The sequence below is a fragment of the Spermophilus citellus genome, assembly GCF_964194105.1.
Source record: "Spermophilus citellus genome assembly, chromosome: 3".
NCBI lineage: Eukaryota > Metazoa > Chordata > Mammalia > Rodentia > Sciuridae > Spermophilus > Spermophilus citellus.
In genome coordinates, this window is record NC_138184.1 from 168,673,023 (window position 1) to 168,695,167 (window position 22,145).

At 33.8% G+C, this 22,145-nt stretch overlaps 1 protein-coding gene across 1 annotated transcript in view; it reads left to right on the plus strand.

Annotated features, from left to right (window-relative positions):
* SEMA3C (semaphorin 3C) overlaps positions 1-6,618 on the plus strand; it is a 157,586-nt gene extending 150,968 nt beyond the window's left edge. Inside the window, exons 16-18 of the mRNA XM_081284478.1 lie at positions 1,571-1,638; positions 2,565-2,695; positions 6,154-6,618. Coding sequence (XP_081140604.1) covers positions 1,571-1,638; positions 2,565-2,695; positions 6,154-6,567 — 613 coding nt within the window. The 3' untranslated portion in view covers positions 6,568-6,618. The remainder of the gene's footprint in view (positions 1-1,570; positions 1,639-2,564; positions 2,696-6,153) is intronic.
* Positions 6,619-22,145: the final 15,527 nt, after the last annotated feature.

Sequence of the window (22,145 nt, forward strand, 5' to 3'; positions counted from 1 at the left end):
TATTGTCATAAGAGTTCCTAACACTACCATTATTTTGTGTGTATGTCTATATAGAAATATAAAATTGTAGAAGGAATGGGCACCCATTTTGAGAAAGGAATACGTTAATGATACTATAGTGTGTGTGTGTGTGTGTGTGTATATATATATATATATGTATTTCCATAAAGAGATGTATACAATATGTTGAGTACATAAAATATTAACTATTCTGTAATCTTAAAATGAGATGTTACATTATTAATGATTTTGAGATGAATTTTGCTATGTAAGTTTAATAACTACTCTGATTTTAATATTTCTGTTCATCTTGCTGAGTATTTTAATTTACTTTCAAAGACAAAAATGTTAATAAAGATGAACATATAACCCCATTAAGTGATATTCTCATTCATGCATAATTTTCATCAGTGTCAGGAAGCATTCACACATTTAAAAAGTACCCTTTCTTCTTACTTACGGCAATGTTTTTACCCACGATGCCTTGCTCAGGAGATTTCAGTTGTTATATTTTGCTTTTTACAATGTGTAATACAATTGAAACTAGTATACTCAGCGAATCTAAGAATAATGAAATTAAATAATTAAAATGCAAGTAACTTAAAACTTTTAAATAGCAACAATTTATGAAGACAATAGCTAAATTTTTAAAATGCTTGAATGAGTAACATGTAACTACTTAATGCAAAGAGTGAACTTTGGGTTCTGGATAAACTTTTTAAAAAATCCATAAAGGATATTTTGGGAACACCTAGGAAAATTTCAATATACAATGTGCATTAGATGATGCTAAATAAATTTGGATATTTTTAGTATTATAATGCTCCACATGGAGATTACTTAGAAGATATGTGCTAAATTATGTGAAGGTGTAACATGCTACAATTTATTTTCTATAGGTTTTCATATATGTGCATACGCAGCATATGTTCGTATATCAGAGAGAATAAAATGGATGTGGCAAATACAATAATATGTGAATCTAGGCATCTGAGTATTCATATTATCAAGGTTTTTTGGTACAACTGAAATTTTTCAAAATCAAAAAGTTGAGGGAGAGTCTTAGTAAATGTAAAATGTTATTTACCTTTATATTAAATGTTTGTTTTATTGCCATATCACCTGTTTGAGAAAAGTTTTAATATATCTTTAAAGTGTTGACCTTTGTAAGAAAAGTATATTCTGCCCTTCATAAAAGGAAAATAGCAGTGAGTTTATGCCTTGAAGGAAACATTTTAGAAAATTTTGAATGAATGACCCTAAAATAAAAGTTTATATGCTCAATTATGAAACCTAGTATTAACCCAGATAATGCATATGAAAGAAAACCCATAGCCATTCCACCACAAATGGTAGATGAGGAGGGATAGAATTTATTCAGGTTGAAAAGTAAGGATTAGTACTCATCCAAACATTGATGTATTAAATGAGACATGTCAGATACCTGCATTAGCTAATCAAGCATTTTTAATAAAATCAAAAGTTTGTAAAATAAAAATGAAATGTTTAGAACGTGGTACAATTGCAAAGATAATTTTAAGTCACTTTTGACACATTTCTGTACCTACAGGAGGAGCCGAAGGCAAGATGTGAGACATGGAAATCCACTGACTCAATGCAGAGGATTTAACCTAAAAGGTATTTAAAGTGAACTATGGTCAAAGTTGGTAAATAAATCAGAATTTCACATCACATTTCAGTAAGGGGAACAATGCATTAGGTCAAGGCCTTTCATTTTAAGGAAAGTCATTCCCATTCATGACAGCAGTTGTTCCAGTGTCAGAACAGTGGCAGTGGAGGTGCTGATAAACACTGAGGATGACTTGAATCAGAACCTGAGTTTAGTACTTATCTTACTCAGTGTTCAAAAACTATACCAAAGTAGAATCTATTGTTATCCCTGCTTTATGAAGATTCTGTTCATGTTTCAACTACCACATGATTATGTTAAATGCTTTGCCTAATTTAATACTTTTATTAAAAGTGAAAAAATACTATAACGCATGTTTTAGAATTGAGTAAAACAAAGGAATAGAGAGATGGAGTAACTTGTTTCAATAGAGGTGAAGTCAGGATTTTACTCCTATTCCTCTGATTCCAAGGACCATGTTTTCAGCCATTGCATTTAACTGGAGCCACGCTATAGTTTCTGCCCTTTTCCTGTGCTCTTGAATTTTCTCCATCCCATACTGAATATGAGTTTTGGGGAGAGACAAGCCTAGTTTTAGTATGGCCTCATAACTCACAGCCTCAGTTTGCTCAGCTGAGAACAAACAAACTGACAACAATGTTGTGATAAGAAAGCATGCAAAGTGATGTTAAGTATGACCTTGGTGTAGGTTATTTCCTGAGCAAACCTTGATTCCCTCACCAACATAGCCTTGATTAACTTTTCTTTTTCTTGACATTGAACAGAATTGGTAAACACTGTATACTTGTTTGCCTGTTAAGTGATTATCATCACCTCTGTTGGCTGCCATATTTAATCACAGTTTTTCAGAGATCAATATTGAAAAGTGTGCTCTAAATTCTGTTGCGTTCTTTCTTTTCTTTTTGCTCTTCAGCATATCGAAATGCAGCTGAAATTGTTCAGTACGGAGTAAAAAATAACACCACTTTCCTTGAGTGTGCCCCCAAGTCTCCACAGGCATCTATCAAGTGGTTGCTACAGAAAGACAAAGACAGGAGGAAAGAGGTGAGTAATGCAGCCCAGCAGCAATCAATCAGGGCTTTGCAAGGAACATTAAATCAGCATCCCTCAGTGAGATGCAGATCAAGTGAAAAAGGAAAGACATATGAGCATCTTTTTTATGTCATCTGGATGACAAGTGCCACCTTCTTTAAAATCTTTTGTCCTTAGAATTGATAGATTAATTAGAAAACCTGTCTTTCTGCCTGCCCACCTCTCTAACACAGTGACTGAAACAAGAGCTTGGACACTAAGACAGTGGTGTTGATGAGAGGAAGCATTTTTAAAAGAAGCAAAATGTGTTCAAATCCAGAAGTCAAGTTCTCACACAAATGCACGTTTGTATGACTCAAAAGATAAAAAAAGGGCTTTAAAAATAGTTCAATATTCCTCAACAATGAATTACACCAAACTATAACCCATGGTAAAGAGCAGTTTTCTTTTCTGCAGTAATGTTTCCATCGATTTATTATTCATAACTCTTGTGATTCACTCAGGCGATATATGAAATCATTGTTTATGAGACCATTTCCTTTATTTAGTGATATGGGAAAAAAGTCCAAATTTTCAAATAAAAGGACACTTACTATAACATTTCACTGATTGAAAAGAACTGTTTTAAAATAGAGGCATTGTAAAATGGCATACAGTGATATATTGTAAACAATTAATTCCGTAATACTGATGTCATGTTGTTCTGACAAATGAAAAGAAGAAAAATATGTATGTACATAAAAGCTTAGGGTAGTCTAAATTATGCCATTGTTAGTGCACCAAAAAGTCTGAGGGAGCCAGAGGGGGAATGGAGCTTCCTGCACTGGTGCATATTCTTCTGTTGTGGGCAAATTTACTTGTACATATGAAGTTAATTAAGGCTATGTAAAATGTATGTCCTCACAAGCTATAGAACAGGTTTGCATCTATTTTACTGAAATGCTAGTTTCCATACAGGCATATACTTTGCAGTTTTCAGACTTCTGTATCCAAAAGAGCTATGAGTAGCTTAGTGAATTCTGTATCCTGTGTTACTGGAATATTAAACATAGACCAGTAACCACTTACATAAGAGGACATTTAATTATCTGAAGATGCTCTAGATGTACTTAAGAGATCCTGCTTTCCCTGGAATTCTATAATAATTACAACTTTTTTAAATTAAAAATTATTTTGAGGTCTATTTTTTTGCTGTAAAATGTGTCATTCAATAAGTCTTAGGATTTCTATAGTCTAATTAATCTTAAATTATTTTGAATGGATATGGGAGTATAATCATAATTGCCTTGCAAAGTATCCTGGGTTAGAAATCACATGTGTAATGATGATTACCATATAGAAAGAGTTTATAGGCTAGGGCATGCACAGTCCTTCCAGAAAATGTCCTTATGAACATATACAAATTAGGTAACTAATCTTCAAACAAGTATTACCTAAAATAGATAAAAGATTTTTATTTTATTTAATAGTACATTTAATATATACCATGGAAATTAATGATAAAATTTAAAATGGAATGTATGGTTTTAATTTATTTTATTTCAGAATGCTCAAGAATGTGGACTGAACTATTACTATTTTGTTTTATCTTTCAATTGCAAAGCAAGAATAGAATAATTTAAGATTTTGATAAAAAGTAATCAATTTAATTAATAATTTAATAATCACGAAACCATTCATAATTTAAGCAGAGCCTAGTTCTACATATTTCTAACTTAAATAAATCCTTAAGAACTTATTAAATTATCCTGATTCTTACTATTTCAGGACAACATATGCTTATTTCTCACATTACTGATGTATAAAAATTGAACTCTTTTCAAGTAGCAGAAATGATAAAAGCCCAAAAAGCAAAATTCTAATAGTTCATATTGAAAAGCATAAAGTAAGAACCAAACATCTTCTTCCACTTTAATGCTTATTTCTACTTTTCAGAGTATAAAAGGTTATAAAGAGTAATAGATTCACCCATTATATTATATATTCCTCCAAATATGCTCTGTAGCCTAAAGTACACACACACACACACACTTCAATGTCAATACATGTGGAGCTACCCTGTTTTTTTGTTTTTTTGTTTGTTTTTACTGAAGAATTATTTCATTGTATGAATATACCTGAGTCATCTACTAGTTAGGTTATGTTTTGTTTTGTTTTTCTTATCAAAAGTAATACATAAACAAATATATGCATATTTGTGAGAATATAGTTTCTACATAAATCTCTAGAAAATAAATTGCTGCAATAAATATTATGGGCATGTTTTATGGATATTATCATATTGGCCTCAAGAAATGTTTTTCAATTTTGCACATATAGGAAAGACTTTCTTTTCTTTTCATTAATTCTCAAATACATGTCGTCATTGTAAATCATTTTTGAGGCACAATTAAACTTCAAAACGTAATTAATGTCAAAAATTAGTTTCGGTATCTCTTTGTAACCATTCTCTCTTTTTTATCTCCATTCTATTTCTATTGTCCACCTTTAATTACTACACTTTTACTTTTGTGATGGTTACATTATATCCAAAACTATCAGTCTTTGGTTTAAACCTCATTAATAATAAAACGTCTATTTTAGCAGAATTTTATCATTTAGAAAAATATTTCTCATACATTACCTCTTTGATTTTGGTCAGATTTTTTCCCCTTAGGGAAAGAACATTCCACAGTACATATGGCAAGTAACATCTTACCATGTTTGTGGTAGATTTTTATGTCTTCATTGATGGAGAAAACTATAGCTGGAACTCTTTAAAGAACATGGATTTCAAGAATTTGGCTGATATTTGGTCATTTATCATTTTGCAGCCTAAGCCTAGACAGTAATTAAATATTAACCCATTGATTTTATTGCCTTTCCTTCCAAAGTAAATCTACCTGGAAGATTTATAAGACAATGTACTTCCAGTTTATTATTAGACATGCAATAGTTAGGAAATTGCAAAAGGCAGTGTAAATGTTCAAAATTCTGGTTTTGCTTATGTATTTTTCTATCTAGAACACTGATTCATTGACAAAAGAAAAAGAATCAATTCTTTTTTTTTAGTGGCTTCATAATTTTACAAGTAAGTGAGTGTGTCAGTAAAAATGGAAGAAAAGAATTCCATGAAATTAATACTTTAAATTTGTATGAACTTCATTTTTTATAATGTTGTCAGTGATACAGATACCAAAAGCAACCATAATTCTGTACTTGAATGTGATAAAACTGTTTCTATCCAAAGGTAATGTACTTTATTTTTCCAAGATGGATAATATCTTCACCCTCTCTTTAACAGATTGAGTACTTCTATGACAATTTCTATTATGCAAAAAAGACAAGGGAACTGATCACAAATTTGTTTATACTGAGAACACAATGTTTTTGCCAAATTTGTGAAAGTCAATTTTTTTTTTATTTCAGGCATATCATTTTAGAATATGTAGTTTTCAGTGTGTTTGAACTTCTATGTGTTTTTCTCTTAGGTTAAGCTGAATGAGCGTATTATAGCCACTCCACAAGGACTCCTGATCCGCTCTGTTCAAGATTCTGACCAAGGACTGTATCACTGCATTGCAACAGAAAACAGCTTCAAGCAGACCATAGCCAAGATCAACTTCAAAGTTTTAGATTCAGAAATGGTGGCTGTTGTGACAGACAAGTGGTCACCGTGGACCTGGGCCAGCTCTGTGAGGGCTTTACCTTTCCACCCAAAGGACATCATGGGTGCATTCAGCCACTCAGAAATGCAGATGATAAATCAGTACTGCAAAGACACTCGACAGCAACATCAACAGGGGGAAGAATCACAAAAATTGAGAGGGGACTATGGCAAGTTAAAGGCTCTCATCAATAGCCGAAAAAGTAGAAACAGGAGAAATCAGTTGCCAGAGTCGTAATGTTTTCATACATGGGGCTCATGCTTCTAGTAACAAATGCTCTGTCTTCAATGATCAAATTTTGAGCAAAGAATCTTGTTCTTTACCCATGAAAAATTCCCAAGAAAAGGTGATTACTCACTCCTAGAGTGAGTTTTACATGAACTGAAATGAGCATGCATTTCGTATATGATATTGACTAGCAGTAGACATGTCATGGTCCTCATGGTGCATATAAATATTTAACTTAACCCAGATTTTATTTATATCTTTATTCATCTTTTATTCAAAATCAATGTGGTAGCTACAGAAGTAGAATTGTTACATCCCTCAATTGAATGAGGGTAGTAACACTGGTATTTCTTCCCTACTTTGGGGGTTTAGATTTCTAATTGGCAATGATTTTACATATGAAAATAAATTCCAGTTCACAACCTTCACATAGGTAAAGTCATGTAAATGCATGTGACATGACAGAATGCCATCGGAAGAAATGTAAGATAGATAATGTACAGGGAAGAGGGCATCTAAGCATTATTTAAAAACATGAGTGAATCATAAAGAGAAGATGATGAGTTTATGCTTCCACTGAAATTACTATTTTTTTTTTAAGATTGTAAAATTTGTCAGTTGCTGATACTTGTCATTGATCTTGGTTCTTTTGTTTCAGAAAGCTAAAGTGAATAATCTATACCCTAAAGATCTTTGATGGAGTTAAAGCAATGGAACATGTAGGTTTATATTGTTGTTATCTTCCAGACAAAAGTTGTTTGGAAGTTATTTAAGTTATTATAGACTTAAATATAATCTTACATTATTTAATTGATTACTATTTTGGTTCTAATTTTCTTACCTGTGTGGCAAATTAAACAATATAAAAAGAAAACATTTTGAAGTATCAAACTTCTCCATGGGGGGTGAAAACCATCAAAAAGGAAAAAAAATAAAGTAAAAATTTTAATGTTATGAAGAATTTATAACAAATGTGGCTAATTTTCAATTTCAATCATCAAGTTCTATGATTTATTCTCTTTTAAAAAAAATCTCACATCATACTGATTTTTCAGTCACACCCTATCTTTTATATTCATATGTGTGTGGTGGAGAGGTGCTCATTATGTCAAAAAAGGAAAAAGAGTATAATGTAAACAAAATTAACATTCTTTAAGAAGATCCAATATTCCTGTCTTCATTCATATTATTTTATTTTCATTTCAAATATTCTTTTAAATAAATATTAATACATATATTCAGTGGCCTTTAAAGGTAATCGTACAAGCTTTTAATGAATAATTATGTTCTAATTGTATGTTTGGAGAGTTTCATTAGAATAATTTAAGATGATTTTCTCCAAATTAAAAATTAGATGGGAGAATCATAAGAAATTCCTCATGTTCTCATATTTCTTTAAAAAACACAGCTTTTACCTTCTAATTTCATTTACTTTTAAGATATTTTTTATGTTACCAGGTAAAAGCAAGAATTGTAACAAATACCTACTCAGAATCTACTATAAAAATTTTATTTGTAGTTAACAATTCATGAAGAAGCTAATTAAGGCCATTTTGAATATTGAATAAAACTTTAAGATCAGGGCTGGTGGGTATAGCTCAGTTGTACCACATGCTTTGCATGAGCAGAGCCCTAGATTCAGTCCCTAGCGCCACCACTGCCACCAAAAAATATTGTTCAAAAGAGCATGGTCATTGATTTAAGAATATCTTTATTAATTAAGTGTTGGTATATTTTGATACTCTAAAAGAGGGCCTCTAAGTGGCAAAAATAACCATCAAAATGTACAACATAAATGACAACCAACTTCATTCATTTTTAAAGCTATTCTCCCAAATGTGTGTGATTCTTAAATAATCTCTTTAGTTTAGTTTATTATGCAGATAGTTTGCCTGCTGAAAAGGTTTATATTTATTTTTTTTCCACTCCGCACTCAAATAGCAGCACATGTGAATGTAAGGTCAACACCATCCTCTCATCAATGTTTTTTATGTACAGAATTAAAGCAGAATTGTTCTCGAATTATAGTTTCTCCTGCTTCACAGAGGCCCAAACTTATACACAATATGGTGTTTAGTTTTATAGTATTATTTGTACTATTTAATACCTTCTATTGTGACCATTACTAAATTGTATATACTTTTATTACTTTAAAAAATATGGAAATTCTTCTTGAACAAAGCTCTGCCAAATGTAAAGAAAATTTTCTTTCTCAAAAATAGTGTTAATGTATACTGAATACTGGTGGTTGATTGGTTTTATATGGTGTAGTTTGGTAATTCAATAATTTAGTATTTTTTTTCATTTGTATTATATATAAAATTTCCTAGAAATGCACTTTTCTTTTTTCAAATTGTAGGTTTGTGAATAGATTTTAGCATGATGAATCTGTCATCACAGTGAATGTGCATTATGTGTAAGAAAACAAAATGTAGTCATCACATTAAAGTTTAATTGGACATGAAAGAAATCATTTGCTTGGCAAAATAAAATACATTGAATTCCCCCAAGAATGTCTTTAGCTTTTCTTTTTAAATATAGACTTAAATTATTTTTAACATTTTAGAATTTACTGAAGTTTTATTATTTTTTAAAGATTTATTTATTAACACCCATTTTTGTGAATGTAATATGCATACATACTTTAAAATTTAGGGATTCTAAGCCATACATGTAAATCTCTTCTTGCACCACTAGCCCTCCTTCAAGTCTGAGCTGTAAAGAATCCAATGTCATCAGTTTTCTGTGTACATTTCAAAATATTTTATACATATGTAAACAGATACATAATTTTTCCCTCATATTGTACATTAAATGATGTATACAGAGAGTTTTTCAGAGTATGTTGTGTTTACATTTAAATATATATTTATTTATTTGTATAGACTACCTGGAATTGAATCCAAAATCACTGTTAATTTAGGAAAGTTTTAAATTTTCTTTCTGACTTAGTATATTACATGAGTTCATACCTGTAAAGTGTTGGGAGAGAAGATGACATATAGTAAGTAGTCAATAATATCATAATATTTCCTGTTTTAGTTGTATCTTGCTAGTACAGGAAGGAATCTTTCAGTTTAATTCTGTAAGTTGAATGCCTATGACCCAGGAAGAGAACCTGTAGTCAGAGGTCAGGTAACACTTTAGCAGATACAATTAGCCTTTATAAACCATGAGTAAGCTGGGGACTCTGTTGACATATTTGAATAACAACCATCACAACTTTCTTCTGTCTACCTCTGGGGTTTCAATCTGTATTAATGTGAGTGAAGAAAAAGAAACAATAATTAAAAGTTGTCTCAATAGATCTTTCAACCTGATATTTCTGCACTATTCCTTAATTGCTTATTTCTCAGCATCTCCCTTGCTTATATTTCAAGTTAACCTTAATTTCAAAATAATCTATGAATTTTTAGAACTTTAATGCATTTTGGATGCTTTATACCTCTGAACTAAGTGAAAATTTTTAAGGAAAAAAATGGCAATTTCCTATATCAATTCTGCTAGCTAAAGTCAAGAGAGGCCTTCAAGTTTGTTTTGCAGTCTAGTTAAGTCTGTTAAAAAGCTTAAGCCTAAACAGGAAATAAGCAGAAATGTCTATTTAACCAGACCTTCATAGAATTCTGTGCATAATGGCAAAGCTGTAGAAAAAAAATTTTCCCTTAGAAGTTTATCCTACCATCCTTTTAACTGACCAGTTTTTGCACAAGAATAAAAACTCCAATGCAAAATGAAAATAAATCCCAACAATTTCTAAGTACAATGCCAATTGAGTAAAGTTCAGTGTCAAAGAATTATTTTCTTAAGGGATTTCTGGAATATGTTGCAATTTTTATGTTTCTGCAACAATGTTACCTTCATAGTGCAAAGGTAGCAGAAGAGTTAGAAGAAAAATCTCCAAGATAAAAAATAAAAAATTAAAAAATAAGAAAAAAAGCAATCTTCCTTCTAGTGACTCTATGTCTATTCACCTCATAAAATTCTCCTTCCCACATTGTTTGAATTGTGTATTTCTCAGGGCTATTACGTTGCCATGTTTGAGTGTTACTTACAGAAAATGCTATTAAAGAATGACATTATAACAAACACATTAAAACTGTTTACTCTATGTAAGCTTACCTCGCAACCCCTAAGAACAAAAACTTCTATTCCATAAGTGTTTTTTCTCCTCTGAGTTATTCATACAAAAAAAAAAAGTCATCCAAAGTTTTCATGAGATCAAAAGCTAAATTATTTCTGCAAGACAAAATGGATATATGATGATATTATTATGAAAATAAAAGTCATCCCTATTGTTTCTTTGGATATCTTTCAAAATACATATGACCCTTGGCTCATGAGATTAATTTCCTTCCTTCATACTATAATTCTGACATTTTTACATATGGAAAAGAAGTTAACTATCTTAATTTTTCTTTCTATTGATTTTGGAAGCAAAATATAATCATATTTATTTCTGTATGATATCATGGGTAGGTAAACAAGAAATTAGATACTGAAATACCTTCTTTTGAATTAATGTGAACTGGCAATTGTTGTAAGCTGTGGTTTGACATTGACAGTCAGTTTGTCTCCCATAAAAGAAAAGTGGGCCATAGGAAGGAGATGCTACCTATTACTATGCCATATGCCTGGGACACTTATTGTCACACTGAAGATGCTTTTATGTATATGTGTATGAGTGCATCCATGGATTGTGCACCATAAATTCAAAAGTAACTATATCCTACTTATTAGTTATTCCAAAACAAATCCTATTTTCTGCTTCAAGTTCCTATTTTAGCTTCCTCACTAATAAATAATATAACCTGAATATGTTACTTAAATCTTCTTTATAAATTGTTGATTTTTCTAAAATTTGAAGTATAATACCTATTTCATGAAGTAGTTGTAAGAATTAATTTATTGAGTTGAGTTCATATATGGTATGCTATTGTTTCTCAGTCAGGAGGGTGAAATCATTTGCTTCATTTGACCTTTGTCCTTCTTTTACTTCAGATGCATCTAAATAGCTCAAGAGATACCATATTGCCATCTATCTATATTGGCATCTGGGTGATATCATTTTTATATTTAACTTTGCCATCAGTTCACATGTGCCCTCTGATCTGTTTCTTGCTCCTGTTGCAAAGTCTGGTTCAGGGCAGGTGTGCTTTCTACTACAAACCAACACACTTTAGGTGAACAGGGATTTTACTGCTATTCTTATACATTCTAGAAAATGACTGGAGCACTCTCCTCCCTAAAATGACTGGGGCTGGGGTGATTTTGTGAGTGTGTGTGTGTGTGTGTGTGTGTGTCTGTCTGTCTGTCTGTCTGTCTATCTGTCCTTTTGAAATCCTGAATCTTCCCTGGATACAAACCTGGAAGTAAGTTAAAAATATAGGACCCACAAGCTCCTTATGTTCATCATCCCCACCCTAGACAAGACAAATCTACACCCATGCTCTATGGAGAAAGAATTACTCATCAAATGTGATCTATGAGTTTCAGCAGTGGCTTTCAACTTTAGTCACTGAAGTATCTACAAGAGTATTTTTGAAAAATTTGTAGCCCTAACTCAGTTTTAAGTTAACATATAACTTTTTTATTATACAATCATGTAGTTGCAAATGATGTGATCCCAGTATATAAACGTTGACATTTTAAGATAGAAGTTACATCACTTTTCTAATGACAGCAATGGAATCAAAATATTATACAAAATTTTGTACCTATAATAGTTTAAAATAGCAAAGAACATGTTCTTTTTATAACATAAATTTAATATTATTCCCACTTTTCCTATTTATTTTTCTAATCTACTCCAATTTTTATCCTAATATAATAAATTTCATAAAATTTGTAATAGATTTCTATAATACACCTCTACAGCAAAATATGTATATCATTTAATTCATATTTCAAATATTTTATGACAATAAGGTGCTAAGAATTACCAATCCTCTTTTAGATTAAATTAAACTAATAAGTTATAACAATTTGACCAAAGAATATAACTATCTTCCAAATCTTAAAAATCATTAAATACAGAAAAAATTGAATCTTAAATGAAAATGTATATAATGAGAAGGATGGAGCTTCTTTTTCTATCATTAATTAAATTACCTGTGGATGAATATCAATTGAGAAAATGAAACAAAATTCAAAAATGTTCTTCCTATTTTTTGCAGATATGAAAACAGTGACCAAAAATGCCTACCTAATTAGACAAAAATGGGAGGAGTTTCATTAATTTGCCATGGTTCAAATATTTAAACATTCTTTAATGAATATATCTTACATCATTACCATCAAAATTTTATTTTAATTAATGAGTCAACAGTGTGATTAGTTTCCCTTATAATTTAATTTAAGGATTTGCAAATCGCCATTGTTCTTCTCAATATCTGTACCTATACTTCCAGTATACAGTGGGATCTCTGGTAAATTAGGTTTTTGTCTCTGTGACCAAGATACCTGACCAAAACAACTTAGAAGAGGGAAAAAAAAAACTTATTTGGGCTCATGGTTTTAGAGATTTAGTCCCTGGTTGCCTGAAACCATTGCTCTAGGCCTGAAGTGAGGGAGAATATCATACAAAAGGGTTTGGTGGAAGAGCACTGCTCAGTTTATGGAAGCTAAGAAGTGTGTGGGGGGGGGGGAGAGAAAGAGAGAGAAAAATGTGTGTCAGGGACAAAATATAAAACCCAGAGGCATGACCCCAGTGACCTACCTCCTCTATGCATGGCCTACCTGCCTACCTTTACCATCCAGTTAGTCCATTCTAATTATTAATCCATCAAGTGGATCCATCCACTGATTAGATTATAATTTTCATAATCTAAATTTTATCTCTGAACATTTGTGCATTAACACTGAAACAGTTGGGGGATGCCTGATGTATAAACCATAACATCTGGCTCCAGGAGCCATCTCCATGATTTTTCCAAGATAACCCTCTGTTTCTTCTACCTAAACAGACTCACAACCACTAATTGCTGATGCGGCTGACCTTGTTACTTAACATCTCTTTGCCTATTGGATTCCTTATCTGAATTGTCAGAATAATGTCGATCATCTTATAAGGTTGTAATGTTTATATATAAAGTGCTTCTAACAATCTTGCCAGATGGTTATTATTTACTCAATTAGTGCTATCATTCCATTCCCGCATAAAACCCCTTAGCTGCTGTCCCTGTTCCAAGGACAGCTAGCTATCTTTATTTTATTATTGCTCTGATTTCCTTATCCCACTGACACTGGCCAATAGATGGTCTGATAATCAGTATTAGGTCATGCACCTTAAGGGGCTTCATTTTTCACTCTAAACTTCTTTCCTTCCAAACCAAGAGCAGTTTCCTTATACACTGCTTCCTCTAATTGAGTTCTTTCTGCATTCACTTGGCAACCTTGGAGTTACTAAGAGATTACTTCCCCTGGAGCTTAGATTTCTTCTTTTAAGATTTTAGCTATCATCCTCAGTGTTAGGAACTTGACTTTTCATAACATTTTTCAATATCCTATTTCACAGCCTCCTGTCCATTCTCTTTGCAGCTCCATGGGTATGGTCCATGGAATCTGAATTCATTCTGGCAGAGAATCTTGATATCATGCTGTGAACTTCACATCATCTGCAGTTACAGAACCAACGGAACTTCAACCAACATCCTCACAAAAATAACCATTGTGGAGCATTTTTTGTTAATAGTTCTATGTGAAGTTATACACTATATATAACTGCTTCCTTCACAGAATGTTCTGAAGTAGATACTATTAGCCTATTTTATCAACGGAAAAACTGAGGGTCTGATGCTTTTAGAGACTTGCTCCCAGTTAAATGACTTCCGAAAAGCCCCAAAGTGTGAAAGATTAAGAGTCTGGCTTCAATCTTTAAGTACCTTCCAAATTTTAGTAGCTAGCCTCCCTCAGGAATGTCCATTAGGAAATTAAGATCATTCAGATAGATTGCAAATATAGCATATTTTCTCATATACTTTATAGGAGCCTAGGTAGCATCAGGCCGTGAAGTCAGAATACCAGGTCTTTTCTTTCAAGCTAACTATCTTCTAACCTTTCAGTTCTGAGATTATCACAATACTAACATCATGGGGCTACTCTCAGGATTATCTGAGATGGTTTGTAAAATATGCTGAGAACTTACCTGTCATAAAATGGTTATTAGATAAATGTTGGATATTTTTATTACTATGACTCTGATGCTGGACATGCTATTTATTCATTATTTCATGAATATTTACTGAATGCTTGCTAGGTAGCAAGCAGTACTTTAGGAATGAAGGTCATAGTGGGGAACAGAACAAAGTCTCTTTGTGTAGTCTACTATCTATAAAGTCTGCTTTCTACAGGGGAATAAAGAAATCATGTGTAATATATTGGACTGAGATAAGTGCTATAAGGAAAGTTCAAGGCCGGAGAGAGAGTCATGAATAAATCAGGGAAAGGGGCATTCTAGGAAGACAAGAAGTTCCAAAAAGGCTCTAAGCAGAACAATTCTGGTTCATTTAAAAAAAAAAGAGAAGAAAATCCATGTGACTGGATGTATATGAGAGAGCAGAAGACAGGTGTGAGACAGGACCCTAAAGGAAGAGAAACCAAGGTACTTGGGTCCTGGTGACCATGGTGAGAAGTTTAGGTCTGCTTCTAAGCATTACAAAGCCAGTGAACAGACATAAGTGACTTCCATTCAATGCAACACATTTCTGGCTGGATTTTGGAGCTTCTTTTAAGAGGAAGAAGAAAAACAAAGAAAATAGAATGACCAGCTGGAAATCCAAAACTGATTGTAGATTTGTGTTGACTTTCATTTACCCAGAGGTATTGCAACTTACAATAGATCCTTCTTGGAAGATACTTCTAAAATAAGGAGAAGGGTTTATAGGAGCCATATTCATCCCCAAAGGTAAGGAAGGATTAGAGTAGGTAAGGGGTGGTTTTGACCCAGAGGGAAAATGGAACACCAAAAGAGGGAAAAAAGACAGCACTGGAGGTAGTCCTGAAATTGTAATATACAGGAGCTGTCAGGAAGGATTTCAGATTCAATATCAGGAACAAAACAGCCATGGATGGAAATTCAAGGATGGTAAAAAACAATGCTTGTGTATGCTTTAAGACAAGCTGGGGTAACATGGACAATGGCCCTGAATGAGGTAAGATGCAGCCACCTCTGTGGATGAGGGATCTTAATAAATAACTTGCTGAAGGTGTAATGCAAGAGAATTAAGAGACCAACTAATGCAGAGCTCAGCTTTTTAATGATCCTGTTACTTAATCCTAATTTTATTTCCTAGGTAAATGATTCACTATGATAATGTGTTTGGAAACAAGCTGTCTGAGTGAACCAGGAAGATTTAAAGGATGGAGTTCATGATGAAATCTCCTTTGTTAGAAGGGAGGAATTCACATCTCAGTTTATATGAGAGCTCAACATTTAATTAGGACACGGGGGTTAGCACTGAAGCAATGATTCGAGGATGTTACAGCTTCCCACAATGAACCCTGCACCCTAGATCCCTGGTTTGCTCTACCATATAAAATAAGGGAAACTTTCTAGAAAGATGATCTCTAAACATGAAAACTTGAGATGGTCTCACCAGAAAGAGGTGAAAGGAATAATTATGGATACTGTGGATAAAAATGCAAAAAATGAATTTGAGGAAGAGAAAGGGGAAAGAAAGGGCAGATTCATGTCTTCACCTCTTCTGAAGGAGCTTCAACTCCACTCTCCCTGCCACTGCCACCACAAAGACACAAACACAGGTCACAAGAAAATATTGACAACAGGGAACTGCAGAAGGAGGGCACAATATATGCTGAAATTTTCCACACTTGTTTTCTAACTGGTCAGAAGAAGCTATGAAAGCCTTTTACAGGCAGTCTTATGATAATTTTATTAAGGGGAAAAAATTCATAGTTCTGAGAAGTCTTCAACTTCTCCTGTGCCTTTTTGCTTGTCCCACATTGTCTGGTGCATACTACATTGTAGCATTCGCCCAGTTTATTACATATCATTTATTATGTTTGTCTCTTGCCAGCTAGAGTATTGGCTTCATATCTCAATCACTTTCTATTCCTAGTACTTAGCACAGTAGTAGTCACATAATAGGGGATAAATTGCTTAATAAGCATGTGTTGAATTGCTTTGGTGGTCTTTCTTTGTTGATAGTATATAATGAATTCTTATAGACACTAATATCTAAAGAATAGAATATCACTAATACTGTATTAGGGTTCTCTAGAGGAACAGAAGCAACAGGAGAGAGTGTGTGTGTGTGTGTGTGTGTGTGTGTTTGTGTGAGTGTGTGTGTCTGTGGACACATATATATGTATATATGATTAAAAAGGGATGTATTAGATTGGTTCACATAGCCAGAAGTCGGATTGTCAGTCCCATAATGGTTATCTACAGGTTGGAGAGCTAGAAGAACCAGTAGCCGTTCTGTCCAAGAAGTTGGAGTGATCTCCAATCAAAATGCCTCCGTAGTCCAGCTCTGGAGGCCTGGAAACGCCCTGGACAGTCACTGGGAAGATGTCCTCAGGCGACCACAGCAGTAGTCAAGAACCCGTTCAGAAAGAATCAAGCTTGCATCTGCTTTTTCTTCCTTGTTCTTCCAACTTTTTGTTCCATCCAAGCCTCCAACCTATTAAACTGTGCTGTCCACACTTAGGATGAGTCTCCAACTGATTTTGCTAATCATCCCTAGAAACACCCTCATTAAGACATCCTCTTAATCTTAGGCATCTCTTAATTCAATTATGTTGACAATTCAGATTAACCATAACAAATACTATACACTGCAATATGTATTTCAAACATGACCAGTTATCAGCTTGAAAATCTATAGAATTTCCCTAAGGGTAAGAAGAATACTCACAAAATTTATCAAGTGAACAATTAGATTCTCCCATAGACTTCTATATTGAGATCAGAGTTTTGAGATGAAACTGGACTCCCTATTTCTGGGGGCAGTTGAGACTGGAGTTTCTCTACTTCTGCTGGAGGGTAGGGTCAGCCAAAGATTGCAGGCCTCTGCAGCTGAGGAAAATAACAGTTATTAATGGTGGGCTGTGACTTTTAGTGTTGTAGCAGATCCCAGCAGCTCACCATCAATGTCTTCTTCTTTCCTGGAAAAGAATGAAATCCACAGACCAAGATAAATGAGTGTAAGAGTAGGATATTTTGAAGAATAGAACCAGGAACATAACTCTTGCAGCACAAAAGGGGGCATGATAGCAAGTTTTCTGCAACCTAGTGTGCTGGTCTTAGGGTTTATCTAGCACTTAGTTCACTACTATTGGTCTAAACTTATAGTAAATTAAGGTTTGAAAGAAGTATCCATACTATTGGCTCAAACTTATGCTAATTAAGTTTTGGAAATGCACTGATGTTATTCATCCAAATTTATGCTAATTAGGTTTGGAAACCTACTAATGCAGGTGGTCAACTCTCCAGTCCTGACTTCCATTCAGATCTATCCTACTGCTATTTTCTTGCTGGAGAGACCACAAAGCAGAAGATTGAGGTCATTGCATCATGTGTGGCTACCATGCTGCATGAAGTGGGCTTCTGTAGCAGTCCTCTGGTACCATGCCCAAGCCTGGCAGGTCAGTGCACCTTGGCTTGCAGCGCTTCAGAACAGCCACACCTGCATGATGGGCTCCACATGCCATGGGCTGTGCCTGTCAAGCATGTTCTCCAACCCACCTGGGCTACCACTCCTCTGCCTCTTTTCAGCAGGGACCAGTAGGTTCGCTGGGTAGCTTGGCAGCTGGGGAGCTATTAACGAGGAGCTATGTCAATATGAAACAGGCATCACCATCTTTATTCTCCATGAGGAAGCTAAGACAAATGTAAAATATTTCATAATATAAGATGAGATTTAAACAACAGTGAAATAATTTAATTTGTATCACAAGGACAGCAAGAGGATATTATTTAAAAATCAACTTTGTTTTTTGGTATGCTATTTAAGTCCTATATATTGTCTAGTCTATTACTCATAATGATATGTATTTGGTAGACATTATATGGATTTTATAGATAGAAAAATAAGCTCAGTGGTTCAATAGAAAGCACGATGCTGGACTAGTATTGAAAATTCACATCTACTTTTGTTTTCCTGTTATCACCCAAGTACTAAGAGTTGAGAGAACAGACACTTCACTATAGTTAACAGGAAGACTTTATTTTGCAACAGGAGCTTAGATTGGACTGTGTAGTTTAGAATTCAGATGGATTAATATGGAGGAAGAAGGATTTCTCTATAATTGTAGGGATGTGAGACATTACTACTCTAAAGAGTATCCACTAATTCATTCCAAATTTTATGTTAGGGAATAGCTGAGATCAAGTTAGATACATATGTATGTTAATGGAGTAAATAATGAAATAAATATGATCTGCCATTGCTTTTTGAGAAAGGTTGCTCACTGTAAGATGATTTGAGCATTTGCTATGTCTAAGGGAGGAAAAAATGAGAGGCAAACATTTACAATGATTGATTGATTTAAGTGAGTGATGCCCAAAGGAATCTAAGCATAGAAATACAATTTGGACTCAATAAAGTTAAAGGAGTAAAAGAACAATTATCATACACTTGTTTTAACAGAGTTGTGGCATCTGTTTTGAGGTCTGATAAGTTATTTGAAACTGAACTGTGCAACATCACCTTTGGCCTAGTAAAAGTTTCCCTTCCTCTGTGGGGCTTTGCAACATGGTCCACTTGTTCCTCATCTCACTCACTGAAAATCAACACACTCTACAGCTGCTGTCAATAATAAACCTAACCATCAACACCAGAACCAAATAAGCTCTTCCCTTTGTGCACGTTGTCTTTAAAATAGCCAATCCACACACCGGTGGGAAATCCTAGGCAATCATTGCCTGGAGGTCTTAATAAAGGCATGGAGTCACAGAGCCTCTCTCATTCCCAGTTGGTTAGTTGAGCCAACAACAACCACAAGACTTCCTATCAGGGCCGTTGGCACCGTCATGTCTGAAACCCGTAAGTAATACGTTCCTAATAGTTCGTGCATTTTGATTCTTCTTGTTCATTATGTCTCAACTGACTGACACATTCAAACTGAAATTAACTTTTTCCTGGTCAGGGATTTCCTATCAGAGTGGCTATTTAGGCTTATGGCCACTCTCAGGAGAGAGGCCTCAAGACTAAATTAGGTTAAAAAAAAAAAAAAGAGCAAAAACAGAAATCACAGCTATGGTGAGGGCTTATTGAGGACTTATATTTTACCAATAATTCAGTAGGCACATTAAGACTAAGCTTTTATAGTGTGTGTGTGTGTGTGTGTGTGTGTGTGTGTGTGTGTGTATGTATGAAAACTCAGAAGCCACTTGCTATTTAGATTTTGGTAAACTGAATAAGTATTGAATGCATTTGAATATTGCAAATATTGTGCTTTGAGGATTTTATAAAATAATAGCAAAAATAATAGTGAAAATAAAACTAACATTAATGGAAGGTTACTAATTGCAGGGAATGTGGCTTATATGTGTTATCTCATTTATTTCTCATGTTCAAACCTAAGAAGTAGGTACTATCATTATTTACCTTTTAGAGATGAGAAAGCTGATGCTTAATATTAAGAAACAATATTATCAAGATAGTAGTAGAATGTTCTGAACTATGATGCTCTATTTTATTATAAAGAGCCAACCATGAATGTTCTATGAGTTTTGGGTGAGCCTTAATGGTGCTAATAATTTTTAGTAGTAAATACTAATGTAATATATATAAGAACTTTAAGCTTTGACTTCCTATTTGTGGATGTTTGTCTATATAGACAATATGATTTTATCACATAAGAATAACTAGCATAGAACCACAGCATAGGAAATGTCTCAGGACATTACATTTATCACAAGAAAATTAAAGATTAAGTCTAGATTTAAAATATTAACTATATATGGATATACTTATAATATCTGTATAAATTTTAGCTGAGGAAATATTTTAGAATATTTAATGTATGGTTTAAGAATTACAAAAACCTAAAGCAAAGGGAACACATTGAAAGAGCAGGAACGAGAGAACAACTTGTTTTTAGTTAAGTTCTTACAGATCACAGTATTCTGGGGTAAAAAGTGTTGAGGACAGGTGGAAAGAACAGGGTGGTCCCAGGAGTTGTCAAACACAGCCATTTCACAGATGATAAAGCTGAGACACATAAAGAGGTCACACATTTTGTAGCCAAGTCAGGTCTTCTATATCTCAAAGTACTTCTTTTTCCGTATACATAAGTGAGCTGGATATATGGTTATGTAGTGCAGAAAAGTACACGCAAGGCCAAAATTATTCTTTTTGCCTGTCAGCATCACATAAGTAAGAGCTTGAATTTCTGGAATTCCAGTTCATGGCCCGGCAGCTGTTCAATTGTCCTGTGTAACTAGGCCAGATTTTTTTTTTGGTCAGTCTCTTTTGGCTTTGCTCAGCTAAACACGGCCTCAGTCTGAAGCAGGGCCAAAATGAAAGGAGAATATACTTTTCCTCAATCCACATTTTCCACTTGGTGAAGAAGTGAAGAGCTTCACCTTTGGGGTCACAGTGACAATATTCTCTAAAATTTTCATTATTAGAGAATTGTCGTATCAGCATCACCTTTTTAAATAGATGCTAAGAATGAGACAGGCAGTTACAGGTGTAGGGAATAGAAAAATCATCTTGAAAAAAATAGTCATTAAGCCATCCCAAGTTGGTCTGTGGTTGTCTCCTCTTTATAGAGAAGTCGGCATATTAGGTACTGGCAAATTAGTGGATTTCCCTTTGGCCTAACCCATCATCATCTCCTGCCAGTCCCTTCTCTTCCTATCTTGCTTTTTGCGTATATCTCAATTATAGCTCTACTCAGATTTGAATGCTTATATGGATTACTTCTGATCCTTTTGTTAAAAGGAAGATTCCCATTCAGCAGGTCTGGGGTTTCTGTGGAGGTTCTGCAATTCTCACAAGCTCTCAGCAGATGCCCAGGTCACTTTTTCTGCAGGACCAATTTTGAGTAGTAGGGCTCTCTTTTACTTTATAATTGATTGAGAGGAGGAAGGTAAATGTTGGAGGAAGGGAAGAAAGGATTCTTTTCTTTCCCCTTTTCTCACCATCTTTCATGGTAAAGCCAGTTTCCCATTTCTCTGACAAACACATAGTTTTCAATTGGGACAACTGAGGCAGACTCTAAGAATATGCAATTCATCTTTCAATATTATTTCTTGCCTCTTGGAGAGATCTTATAGAGAAGATCTCTCCAAGAATCTTAATTTTCCTTATGTTTTCATAGCAATCACTCACTAAATTAATGATTTTTATGCTTATTTTAAGGACAAGAAAATAAAAATTGTGTTCTCTGAATTGAATTAGGAGAGTTAGGACCAGTGGTGAACTGGCAATACTTTAACAACTGCCTTGCTAGACAAAGGCGGGGAAAGCCTTCATATGTAGCATTTGCCCATTTCCATGGTGTAAATACTACATCATGACCAAGGACAAACTATATGATATGAGGTCTCATAGAAGACTAGTAGACAGTCACATAATTTGCCTTTAGAGCCAGCAGGGAGCACAAGAGGCTCCACAAAG